The 13748-nt window shown below is 39.0% G+C and overlaps 1 protein-coding gene across 1 annotated transcript in view; it reads right to left on the reverse strand.

Moving 5' to 3' along the window:
* Nucleotides 1-13748, reverse strand: part of MARCH10 (membrane associated ring-CH-type finger 10) — a 197491-nt gene that overhangs the window by 72469 nt on the left and 111274 nt on the right. Inside the window, 1 exon segment of the mRNA XM_027872972.1 lies at nt 8549-8695. Within this exon segment, the coding sequence (XP_027728773.1) occupies nt 8549-8695 (147 nt within the window).

Raw genomic sequence — 13748 nt, forward strand, 5'->3', positions numbered from 1 at the left:
TGAGGACACTAAGGCTAAGAGAGGTTAAATAACTTGTCCATGGTCACACAGCTAATAAATGTCAGAGATGGAATTTGATCTCAGGTCTTTCTGATTGTGATAGGAGCGTCAGTTTCCTGACACAACTTCCCTGGCACAGCATCTTCTCTCTGCACAACCTGATTGGCCCCAGCTTCCCTGATATGGCTTCCTGGTCTGGGGAATACGTCCCCAGCCGCAGGTAGCTGGGGTATCTCAGACTTGGTAGGCGCCTGAGATCACGCAAACTGCCACATCCTGATGCCATTGTATCTTCGTTGTATATCCTTGCTGTGTTAGGGCAAAGCCAACAACACCTTGCTTTGTTAAATGACCAGTGACATAGTCTTCGGATGCCTCTCCCATTCCAATGTCAAACTTGAACTATAAGGGTACTGTCTTTAGAACCTCACCTACAATACCCACTCAAGTCCAACACTCTGGCTATTAGGTCATAGACAAAAAAGCCAATCCAGTCCCAGGCTAGCGCAGGCTTTGTGTGAGCAAGAGAGGACTACACACAGGATGACAGGCAAACTTCTCAGTACTGGACATTCCAGTACTTACCAGAAAGAAACATGTCCTCTCCAGGGAATGCCATCCACCAAAACCACTTATATTGTCTCAGGTGTTACCTGGACCTGAATTTCTTAAATTCACACAGCAGTGTGAAGGGACAAAAAATAGACAGCCTAGTCCTTGTCTTCCAGAAGCTTCCAATCAAGATGGGATATCATACAAACATATAATAAACAGCTACATGATATAAGTTAATTGTAGATAGTAAATACAAATCGAACTTAAATGCTATGGAATGTAAGGTATGACCAGAATCTACATGTGGGGAAGTCAGTTAAAAAAAAACTTCTGGAAGACTGTGTCTAAGGTTCTGATAATCTGGGAATGTTGGATGCAAACAAAAATCATTTTAAAGCCCTACAGTGGAAAACAACAATATTAATAATGACAATAACTCACATTTATATAGCATTTTATAGCCTACAAAGTTGCTCCTTCACAGCAACACTGTGAGGCAAACAGTTCAAGTATTAGTGCATACATTTTACACACAATGCTTGGTCCCCAGAAACACTGAGAACTCTGACTCTGGAGCCCCTTGCCTTTCCTAGGTTCTGTGAGGGTTGTTTTGAGCAATGATTTTTACAGAGCACAGCCCAAATCCTCAGCAATGAGATAGTCTTTATTTATAGTACATGCAAAGCACAAGTCCAATAACCAAAGCATTTAATTAGATATAAAGCAAGATAAATATGCGGAAATGAAACCATTTTCTGTTCTCATATACTAGTAGGTGTGATTCCTTTAAAGGTTATATGGAGGTTATGATCTAATTCCTCTAATGTCCGTAGTCCCCCAACAGAGAAAAGGAGCAGGGTTACTTCAGAACCCATAGCACTACGGTAAAAACATACAGTTCAGTATTATCTGACTCAGAAGCTGCAGGTCTGCAGAAACCTCTTCAGGCAGACTAGAATTTGCTGAAACCTCTTCGGTTCCCGTGTCATTAGTATTCCACTGGGACTCCTAGACTCTAGGGACTCTAGGGACTCTAGGGACTCTAGGGACTCTTAGACCATGGCAACAGCCCCCTGGGTGTTCCCTCCTCTATCTCTTTAACCTGACCATAGCTCTCAGCATGCTTCTCTGGCAACCCCTGAATTTTTATTTTTATCTCCCTTCTTCACGGTCAGCTCTCTCATATTCCTTTTTTTCCCCAAGTTCATATAAGCCTTCATTTTGGCAAAGTCTCCCAGGATTCTGATATCCTGAAGCTCCCCCAATAAACAAGTAGTTCCTTTGCCATACCCTTTATGAGGTGGAGGTGATGATAGTAGCAGTAATAGTAGCTAATAGCCTTTATATAGCATTTTGAGGTTTATAAAATTCATTTGATTTTCAAAACAACCTTGTTAGGTGGGTGCTGTTATTATCCCCATTTTACAAATGAGGAAATTGGGGCTGAGAAGTTGAGTGACTTACACAGGATCACATAGATAGTAAGCAACTGAGACAGGGTTTGAATTCAGGTCTTCCTGACTCCAAGTCCAACAATCTTAAAGCTGTGATGAAGAGCTCCATGATAAAACACAACACTTGCTCCAATTACATAAAAATGAGACAACTGTGTTTCTGAGAGTTCTGCCCAAGACTGTGCACACAGCCTAAGTGTTAGAGCCAATACTTAAATCCAATGTTTCTGAATTACAAGGATTACAAACACTAGAGTTTCTGCCATATCAAACTGCCTCTCTAAATAATAAAATACATATGAATAACTATAAAACAAAAATGCAAATATTTTATCATATAATCATTAGCTTATTTGCAATTCTGACCTACAAGAAAATGATATAGAAGGAAATGATACAGAATTAGAAGGAAAAGACTGAGAGAGGACATAAATAAAGTGATCCAGTTGGTAAAGGCTTGCTAAGCTTTTTTTTTTTTCATTAGGCAATGGGGTTAAGTGACTTGCCCAGGGTCACACAGCTAGTAAGTGTTATGTGTCTGAGGCCACATTTGAACTCAGGTCCTCCTGATTCCAGGGCCAGTGCTCTACCCACTGCGCAACCTAGCTGCCCCTTGCAAAGCTTTTGAGGATCAGGATTTCAACTGACAAAGTCACTTAGACAAAATCTACCCTGGCTAGCACCTCAATTTCATTGTGAAAATAGAATACGCTTAAGTCAGTATTGTTATCATTTAAATCTCTCACTGTGGATGAAAAATAGAAAGCACTTTCGTCCCTACTTCTCCATTTCCTATTACCCATCTGCTTTCCTAAAATCTCCTGTCTCTCTCTTTTCTTCCTTCTCCATGTTCACAGTGCAAGACGTGATTATGTTGTTGATTTTTTTTCACCCTCAATTACTTCCTTTTATCACTGCACATTTTCTAATGTGGCTCAGCCTATAATAAGTAACAGGTCTGTATACTGAACTGAAAAGCACTCTGACATGATAAAAGTTAAACCTGATGAAATCCAAATAGCCAGAGCATCCCATATCCCTAAGGTTCAAATCAATATTGTGTTACTTTACATGATGCAAGAGGCCCAGGGAGCACTGAGATGGATATCTGATATCCTCAGATTTGCCATACTTCTTTCACTGTTAAATGCACAGGACACTCAGCAACATGGCATAGAACTTTGTTCCTCTAGGAATTGATTATGCTTTTTAACTGGTTACTTACAAGGGCTTCAGAATTAAATTCATAAATCATATTAAAGGGTCCATGAGCAATTTCAGGAGTGCAATTAGCACCTGGTGGTCAATAAACTTGAGGACAAGCTGATCAGTTTTCTAGAAACAAATGCTCCTGCTTGACCAATATGCATCTTTCAATGATTCTTTTGAGTAAGAAGTTGATGAGGGAATCAGGAAGGCAGATCATGCTTATTTTTATTTTAAAATGGCATCAAGAATCTTGGAAAGAGATTCACAACAATACTGGAACTCAAATCTTCTACTTATCCCCTGAAAACATAAAGCGAGTTGATATTGGAAAAAAGCTCCCTCCCACTGCCTGACCATTGGAGGTCAGTTACTGTGACCAGCTCCATGGGAGTCTGCTGAAAAGCAAGAGTATCAGGTATGGCAGCTTCTGAAGTATAGCAGCCGGAGACTCAACTAGAACAATATGGTCACTTCCCCCAGGTCACTGAGCTCTCACCACACAGAAATGACTCTGAGATTGGAGGAACCTCAGCCTGAACTGCAGCTAAGAAGATGAAATAATCTGCTTCTCCCTGTTTATCCTCTAAACTATTCAGGCAGCTTCCCCACCACCTCTTCCTAACCCCCCTACTTTGTCATCTTCTCAGAAGTATCGGTTCATTGCTTTCATGGTTTAAAAAGAAGCAGAATTATCCTCCCCACTATACTCACACAACAATTTCTATAGTCTGATTCCTGAATCCATAAAAATGGAAACCAAATATTAGGAGATCCTGGAATAAGGTTTATGGGATATCTACCTTGATCTAGATCAAACTATGTGTTACGTGCACAGTGGGAATTCAGAACAGGCTCAGAGAGTGATCTTCTGCAAGTCTATAAAGATCCTAGCTGTGTTAGAATGTAAGGTTCTTGTTGTTGTTGTTGTCGAGCAATTTCAGTCATGTCCATGACCCCATGTAGGGTTTTCCTGGCAGAGATACCGGAGTGGTTTGTCATTTTTTTCTCCAGCTCATTTTACAGATGAGGAAACTGAGGCAAACAGGGTAAAGTGACTTGCCCAGGGTCACATTTAGTAAGTTTTGGAGGCTGAATTTGAACTCAGGTCCTCCTGACTCCAGGGCCAGCACTATCCACTGCGTCACTTAGCTGCACTTGGGGATTATTTCATTCTTAGTATTTATAGCCTCAGTTCCAGGCACATAGCAGGTACTTAATAAATACTTGTAGATTGTTTGATTGCAGTTTCTCTCATACCCAAAAGGAGCTTCAGGTGCCCCCAAAAATTGAATATATTTGTTGAACATTACTTTCACCTGGGGTCCTTCATTTGTTCTTACCAATTGTCCTCTTGCGTTCATGCACCTTTTTTTCTTTTATAGTTAATCTCACATATCTATTCCTCACCTCAGCCAAATGGATTCCCAATTTCACTGGGCCATCTAAAGGGCTAAAAGGAGAAATCAAGGTGGGGACAGTGGGGAGCTGAGTAGCACAGGTAAGGAACCCTGGAGAATGTCAGAGGGAACAAGAAGAAACCTCAAAGGATCTTGGAGGACTGAAGACAAGAGTAAATGAGACCTCTAGGGGAATCCAGGAAAGAGCTACATTCTCTGAAAGTAAGCATTCATTGAAGGTTCACAGAAGACTAAGAGGGTCATAGTGGGAATTCTGGAAAATATATATATATATATATATATATATATGTATGTCCAGATTGTCCCCAATTCCAAATAACCAAATGGTCTATTCAACTGTAACATTTAAAATGTAACATGGGGCACGTGTGTCTGAAAACCAGTGTTATGTCGTATGTCTATAGTCACTTGGCCTCTCTGGGCCTCAGTTTCCTCATTAGCAAAATGAGGGCATTGGATTAGATGATTTCCAAGGTACAGGTAACTTTAAATTTAAGCCTAAGGCCTAAAACCAGAGAACAGGTTAGTAGCTATGATAACTGTGGTGACTCACTTTTTGTCAACTACAGCGAGTTTTTAAAGGCACCTCCTCTTTTCCTGTTATATTGCAGTAGCGCAGTATACCTTGAGGTCTTTGACTGGGGCCTTTTAATTCCAAAGAAGAGAAAAAAACAGGAGGTGTCCAAAGAGACTGATATAGATGAACAGGGAACTTACTGACAAATGTGGACTTTAAAAAGAAACATGGAAGCTATAAGCAAGGTGAGGAAATTGAGAATGAATTTGAGCATGGCATGGTCCTTCACAAATCTCATCAGAAGTTCTACATCCCAGAACGACCTGAGTCTAGCTAGAGAAGTGAAGGATGAAAAAAAGCCATTAAAAAAAGGAAGTATACAGTGAGCAAAAGGAGGTCCAAATAAAGGATAGGATCACTGCTCCAGGAGGATGGATGGGATGATGATAACTGACAATAGAGAGAACATAGAACTGCTCAATGCTTATTTTGCTTCTGCTTTCTCTACCAAGCAGAATGACTTGTGTACTGGAAATGAACAAAAACGTCTAAAAGGGAGTTAGTAACCAAACCAGTAATGAATTAGTAAGAGAAAACATCTGGTCACCCTTGAGGAATTCAGGTTACCTGGAGCAGATGCAAACTCAAATAGAAATGGGGGCCACTAATGTGTACATAAGGATCCCTGCAGGCCACATATGAAATTCAGTTTTAAAACAGAATATTATCCATACTTTATTATATTTTTATTGATTTTTGCTAATCATTTCCCAAAAACATTTTAATCTTGTTTGGGCTGCACTCAGAAGTATTGCTGGTTGAGTGTTTTGATGCCCATGAACTACATTCTCAGATACTGAAAGAACTAGCAACTTGTAAAGTTGATTTTTCTTTCTACAAGCATAAGAATTTCCATTCATCACTGTTTAATTGACTGCAGTGCCACTGACAGTAATATTTAAAATATCATGAAAAACAGGAGCTATATCACAAGATGAGAGAAGTGAAAAGGTATTAATTTTTTTTAAATGGAAGAGGAAATTCTGTAAATGATAGGCCAATGACCTGCCTTAATTCCTGGGAAAGAGATGGGTAGTAAAGGGAAGTAAGAACAAGTCATTCCAGATAAACTTTATTTCCATTTTTGAAAAGGTTATGAAATTGGTAGATCAGGAGAACCCTGTAGATATAGTTTACTTAGATTTTTGCCAAAAAAGTGATTAAAAATTCCATTGCTTTTCTTATGGAGAAGATGGGTAGATGTGGACTAGACAATCACAAATCATATAAAATTTAAAACAGATTGAATGGTTGGATTCAAAGATTAGTTGTTAATGGTTCAGCATCGATATGTCTGTAGTAGAACGTCCCAGGGATTTGTGTTTGGCCCCGTGCTGTTTAACATTTTAAACAATGACTTGGTAAAGACACAGCTGGAATAATCATCATATCTGTAGATGACACCAAGGGGGAAGGGATAGCTATATCCTGGATGACACAGTGAGGATCCCAAAAGATCTGGACAGGCTAGGACATATGGCTGAATTTAAGATGAAATTAAACAGTGATGAATGGAAATTCTTATGCTTGTAGAAAGAAAAATCAACTTTACAAGTATAGTATGGAGAAGGAGTGGTTAGCAGTTTGTCTGGGGGTTTTAATGGATTGCAAACTCATTATGACCAATTGGCATGATGAATCATCCCCAAAAACTAATGGAATCTTGGGCTGCATTGAGAGGTATAACTTCCAAGAATAAGGAGGTAAGATAGTTCATTCACACTCTGCTGTAGTGAGACTACATCTGAAGAACATCATGTTCTGGGTGCCACTGTTTTAAAAAGGTATTGGCAAGGGGCAGCCAAGTGGCACAGTGGAGAGAGCACCGGCCCTGAAGTCAGGAGGACCTGAGTTCAAATCTGGCCTCAGACCAAACACTTGACACTCACTGGCTGTGTGACCCTGGGCAAGTCACTTAACCCCAATTGCCTTAAAAAAAAAAGATATTGGCAAGATAGAAAGTATCCCGAGATGTGTGGCCAAGATGATAAAGGACCCTGAGACCATGTCATATGAGGATCAGTGGAAGGAATAGGGGATTGTTTAGCCTGGACAAGAAAAGACTCAGGGGAGATATGATATGAAGTATTTGATGTGCTATCATGTAAAAGAGGGTTTTAGATTTGTTCCACTTGGCTGTAGAAGGTAAAACCAGGAGCAATGGGTAAAAGTCACAGAGAAGAAAATTTAAGTTTGTTGTCAGGAAAAAAATTTCTAATAATTTGAACTGTCCTAAGGTGGAATGGACTCCTTGGGAGGTAGTGGACTTCTTCTAATTGGAGGTATCCAAGCAGAGGCTGGATGACCACTTTTCTTGTACGTCATAGTGGGGATCCTTTTCAATTATGGGTTGGACTACAGGGCAACTGAGTTCCCTTCCATCCCTCAAGTTCTGTGATTCTTAGGACTAGAACTAAGAAACTCAAGGTAGCCACCTAACTGGTATTTTTAATTTTATTTTTAAGTATAGCTAGTGATAGAATTTGTTCATTTTGATATCTAGTCTGATGAATTAAAATCAGGATAGTGATGGTTTTGTTATTTGGACAGAAAGAAAGGAGAATAATTCCAAGGAGCCAAGAATATTCTCTTATTCAGAGAAAAACTTAATACTTCTGCTGTATACATTCTTTTCGGGCACACAGTAGTAGTTTCAGACAAATGAGAAAGCACTGTCACCATGTTCCCTATGGTCTCCCAAATGGTAACGTTGCACTGCTCTCATTAGAGGCTATGTAGTACCTACACACCCAAAGCTGTGCTGGGCCTTGCTTTGTGTGGTGTTTGTTAAGTACTTACTATGTGTCAATCACTATGTGGTTGACAAGCACTTGAGGATACAAGTACAAGTAAAAAGAAAGACTGCCCCTGACCTCAAGAAGCTTACATTCTAAGGGAGGAAGGCGATTCCACAAAAGGGAGCTGAAAAGTGTGTGGGAGGGAAGGTATCCACGTTGAGGGCACTGAGCAGAGCTGGAAGGGAATGAATATATAATTCTTGTTCACTCCTCAGAAAGCATGTTACTTTATCTCCTCCATTCCCACTGACCTCACACAGAGTGGAAAGCCACATCTTGGAGTTGTAGCTACTAACATGAAACATGTAAGAGGTTCTAATTACGTGCTATCCTTTACTCAACACTCAGGGATCTAAAAATAAAAAAGAATTTTTAGCACAGCCTCACTGCAGCTAAACTGCCACCAACCAAGGGGAGACCCAGGGCAAGTTGCTTAGCTTGAGCATCTGTTTCTCTTTCTGCAAGACGAGAGAGCTGGGGCAGGTGATCCCCAAGGTCTCGGATTATGTGATTGTGTTAACAGAGTAACATGGTTACCTGATCCTCTGGGAGTGTGCTCTTTGCCCTGCAGCGAGGAGATCTGCCTGTTTCTATCTCCAGATGGTCTTCTATTCTGCATTTCTGGGCTTACTGTCAATCTCCCCAGGTTGGGCCTCTTCTTCCTTGACAATATCTGTGCCTGGGCTGCCGATAAGTGCAAAATCTTTTCAATAATTAAACCATTTCCCTGCCCCAAGAAAACACCTCCTCCCATTTAAAAAAAATAATGCCTCCTGAATAGCCCTGTGTGACACAATCATCCCCACAAACCATCAAAACCAAATTCTCAATGTGACAGGAGTTTTCTAATATTCACTTAACACATGCTCACGGAAGTTCGTTTTGTTGACATCATAAAGAACTGCCTACAATTCATACTTTAAGTGGCACAGTTTCCTTGGTGTATCTTCTAAGTTTGAAATGAGTATTGCTTTGAGTTTGATACATTGAACATTTCTTACATTGAGCATCTATTTGTGCTTTTAAGATGGTCAAACCAGCCTTACCAAGAGATTCCAAACATTTTCAATTGCCTATAACTTATCACATCTTCCTGACACCATTAATCTAAGGTGATACTCTGATAAAAAGAAACACAATACAGGTGGCCATGGGTTTTATTTTCAATTATTGTTCTTTCTTACATTTCTATGATCTGATTTCTTTTGGTTTTGCCTTTTGGGTTAGTTTGGTAATTGATGTAGGTCATTTTGTTTGGATGATGGAAAATACAATGCACCATATACATTTATTAAAATCAATATTTCTTTAAAATTTGAGATCATTTTCATGCATCTCTTCCAGAGCTCTTTAATTCATGAGGCAATAAAATTTGACAATCTAGGCTACAGTACACAAGAATATGCACAAACATGATCTACTGGGTGGCTGCTATGCTTTAACAGCAAAGTAAGGCATAAATGAAAGGCAAACTGGAATTATTTGGGGGGACTATTAATGAACTCCATGGAACCTGGAAACTAACTGCAGTCATATTTGAGAAGGTATGCAGTATGATTTGCATGCACAATTTTCAGCTAGAATTTGGAAAAGGAATAAAATTGCTGAAGAAAAAGTTTGCGTAGAATCCTAGAATACTTCATTGGTTAAGTGTTGTAATATCACATACACAAATATAGGGCCCAAGGAATACTATTGCTTCTTGGTTTGAGGTAATTAAGTGGTTGAATCTATGCCAAAAAGGGATGAGGACAGGTCCCTCTAAACATGCATTAGTAGAATTAGGATTGTCAGTACTGTCAGGTCTAGCCTAAAGAAAAGATAGTGGAGCCAGGATATGGATGTGACCAGGGAACAGAATCCTAGAAAATATAAATATAAATATTCTGAGGCTATGTTAATGAGTAAATATGACTTATTGAGCAAGAAAAGAGAAGGAAATAGTGGGTTACATTAAGGGAAAAAAATATTGATGGAGGATATTTTGATAGCTTTTTCTGGAAAAAAAGGAAGTTGAAATCCTCTAAAATCGAGAGAATATCTTGTTCCAGTATAATTTAATAAGGTCTTTCTAGTTATTTCCATCTCCTGAGCACTCTGAATACATAAATAAATTGCCTCCTTTGTTTCCTTCTTACAGTCATGAGGAAGCAGTAGTATCTTCCTTTCAAAAAGAACACAAAGGCACTGAACAGGAAATAGCCCAGGATGAAAACAGGCCAAAGTCAGGATTTGGATCCCATCTCTTTCAGGAAACCCAATGGAACACTGAACACCAACACAGCCAGAATTCCCCAGACCAGTCAGGAAAATTTCCTCTCAGTCCTACACACAGATGATATTAATTTCTGCCTCTGTGTCTCTGTTCTTCCTAGAGGCCCTCCCTTCTAATGTTTTCTTGGCTTCTCTGAATTCTATTCATTCATCAAGGTCCAGCTTATGCCCCACCTCCCTCAATGAAGGCTTCCTTGACTTTTCCAGTCCATACTGATCATTTCATTTTGTAAACACTACTATATTTGTGAATATTATCAGACCCATTATTGTAAATATAGTGCAGAATCTGAGACTTAATTGTTCTCAAATTGTTTCATGTGCCTTCCCAGACAGATTATTAATTCCCTTCACAACAGGATTCATTTCTTGCACCTAGGATCATAGATTTAGAGCTTGAAGGATACAATTTAGGTACAGTTAGAGCTGGTGGTTTTCTGGTTCAACCTCCTTATTTTACAGATTATAAAACAGGTCTAGAGCTATTAAGTGATTTCCCCAAGTTCACATTGGTAGAAAGCCAGCAGGGTCAGAATTTGAATCTAGGTCCCCTGACTCCACCTCCAATGTTCTTTCTACTTATTTTGTATTCTCCAAATTGCCTAGCACAATGTTCAGCAAACAGCAGATACTTAAACAACTGCCTGATTAATTGAGAGAATAGAAAAATATATTCACAGTAACAGTATTGCAGAGATGGAAGGAATTTTGTAATCTAATCTAATCAACTCATGTTATAGATCAGGAAATGGAGGCCCAGAGAGGTTAAATACAGTAACTTGTTCAAGGTGAAGTTGCAAAGCAATGATGACTAGAACTTGGGTCATCTGACTTCTAGACCCAGCATTGTTTTCATACTGCCTTTTATATCCCTAGGCATTTTTACTTTTAAAAATTGTTCCAAACAACGTTTTTGAAACTACTGGTGGATAAATGTTATTTAAGGTTGATTTTTCAAAAGTTACATTTTCAATAATTCAGCTGAAATTACCTGGGATTTTAGCACCAGAACCTTATTATGCAAAGTACCTGAAATTTAAGCTCATCTCATTTCTTGTTCTTGGTTGAAAAAAAAAAAGCAAAACAAAACAAAAACAGAAACAAACAACTTCCTCAACATAGTCGGTGTTTTTCTCTAACACTTCCTCAACATAGTAGGTCTCTTCACCCCTGACAGTTAAAGAATGACAAACACCATTTCCATTAGCCTACTTTAATCAGACTTTCACCAAACTACTAAGGTAAAACTAAATGATTACAGATTTTTGCCATGACTTGGAAACAAAGAAGTTATTGCCATTAGTGACGGAATCCTTCGAAGAGAAGATTTAGACCAAACAGACTGTAGTCACCTATAACAAGCACCATCACAGAAAAGGTAAATTTAATTAGAGAGTCATTGTCATTTTTGTGCTTATAGATTGAAGTGACTTCAGTATCTTTCACCATCTGTATTTCCTGCTGTGACCTCCTTTTAGCCCTCCTCCCATGATAATAATAATAGCTAACATTTATAGTGTTTACTACATGGCCAGGAACTGTGCTAAGTGCTTTACAATTATTATCTCATTTGATCTTCACAACAACCCTGAGACATAGGAGCTGTTATTATTGTCACCCCCATTTTACTGAGAGGAAACAAAGGTTAAGTGACTTGCCCAGGGTCATACAGCTAGCAAGTGTCTAAGGCTAGATTTGAATTCACATCTTCCTGACTGTAAGCCCAGTGCTCTATCCACTGTACCACTTAGATGTCCCATGATTGGTTCCATTACTAAGTAATAAATATGAGGAGAATAATTGTTTTTGTTAGTTTTCATTCACTCAACAAATCTTAATTGAGCACATTTTAAGTGCAAGGCTAGTTGTGCTAGTTCTGTTGTGAGAGGCATAGAGACATAACATACAGGGTTCATCTGAGCTCTGAAAGAGCTTACAATCTAATTTATTTGTCTGGCTCATCTGATCTTATAATATCATGACTAGTCTTTCAAAACAGGCAACTTTATTCAAAATACCAGCATCTTTTTCAGATTCAATAAAGGTCAGAGAGTTTCAATTATCATCTCCATGCAGACGTCTGTCAAAGTTATCTTTCCACCCCTAACCACTTTGAAAAACTCCAGCCCTTTGCTCCCAACTGCCTGCTGAAATCCATCTAATGGATGGCCTAATGGCATATCAAACTCAAACATATTCAAGATGAGCTCATCATCTTGCCTACCACTTCATTTTTGTCAATGATACTTTTCTCTTCCCACTCTAATCATGGAGTCATGTTCCTGTCTTCTCCACGTGCACCAATTGTCAAGTCCTGTTGAGTCTATCTTCATACACCCTCAACTCTTCCTTGGCCTTTGTCTCCTAACTAGTCTTCCTGTGCCCTATTCCCTCTCTGATCTACTTAGGTCAGAGTACTTGACTTCAACTCCTGACAATATTCTAGAGCTATTATTAAAGGGGTGATTAGTAAGGATTTAGAAAAGGAAAGAGAGATCACATAGTCAACATGACTTCATCAATAACTGGTCATGCCACACTGTTTTTCTTCTTCGCATAGTTACTAAGATGGTACATGAAGGGAATGTTATAGATACAGTTTACCTACTTTTAGGTATTTTAAGTATTTGATAAAGTTTCTCCTACCTTTCCTGTGGAAAAGATGAAGAGATGTGGACTAAATTACAGGACAGTTAGGCAGATGAAGACCTGATTGAATAGCCTGACTGGAAGTATATTCATTACTACTTTGATGTACACTGGGAAAAGGTTGATAGCAGAGTGTCCAAGGGATCTGTGCTTGTCCCTATGCTGACATTTTTATTAACGACTTGGATAAAGGTATAAAAGGCAGGCTTATCAAGTTTGCAGAAGACATAGATGGGAAGAATAGGTAATACATTGCATGATAGAGTCAAGATTCAAAGATCTTGACAGACTAGAAAATTTGGTTGAATTGAATAAGATTAGATTGATTAGGGTTAAAGACATAGTCTTACTTCTGGTTTTTTAAAAAAATCAACATTACAAGTACAAGATAAAGCATCTTTAGACAACAGATCTGAAAAAGACTAGAGAGTTGTCATGAACTAAAAATCTAATAGGAGTCAACAGCAGTGACATGACAGCCCCCTAAAACAAATGCAGTCTTAAGGCTGTATTCTTGTTCTCATTTCTATTTTGGCTCATTTTGTTCACATTGCTTAACAACCAGGATTAGGGAAGTGATGGTCCTGGGATACTCTGCCCTGATCAGAACACATCTGGGGTACTGTGTTCAGTTCTGGCTCCACATTTCAAGAAGTACATTGATAAGCTAGAAGAGTTTTAGATGGCAACTAGGAGGGTGAAGAGCCTTATGTTCATGCTACATGAGTTCCATGAAAAGGACTGGGGATGTCTAGGCCGCAGAATATTGGGGCAGGGGTGGATGAGATTAGGGAAGACAGTTGCTTTAAGTATT

The sequence above is a fragment of the Vombatus ursinus genome, unplaced genomic scaffold (assembly GCF_900497805.2).
Source record: "Vombatus ursinus unplaced genomic scaffold, bare-nosed wombat genome assembly UNPS02014801.1, whole genome shotgun sequence".
NCBI classification, from domain to species: Eukaryota; Metazoa; Chordata; class Mammalia; order Diprotodontia; family Vombatidae; genus Vombatus; species Vombatus ursinus.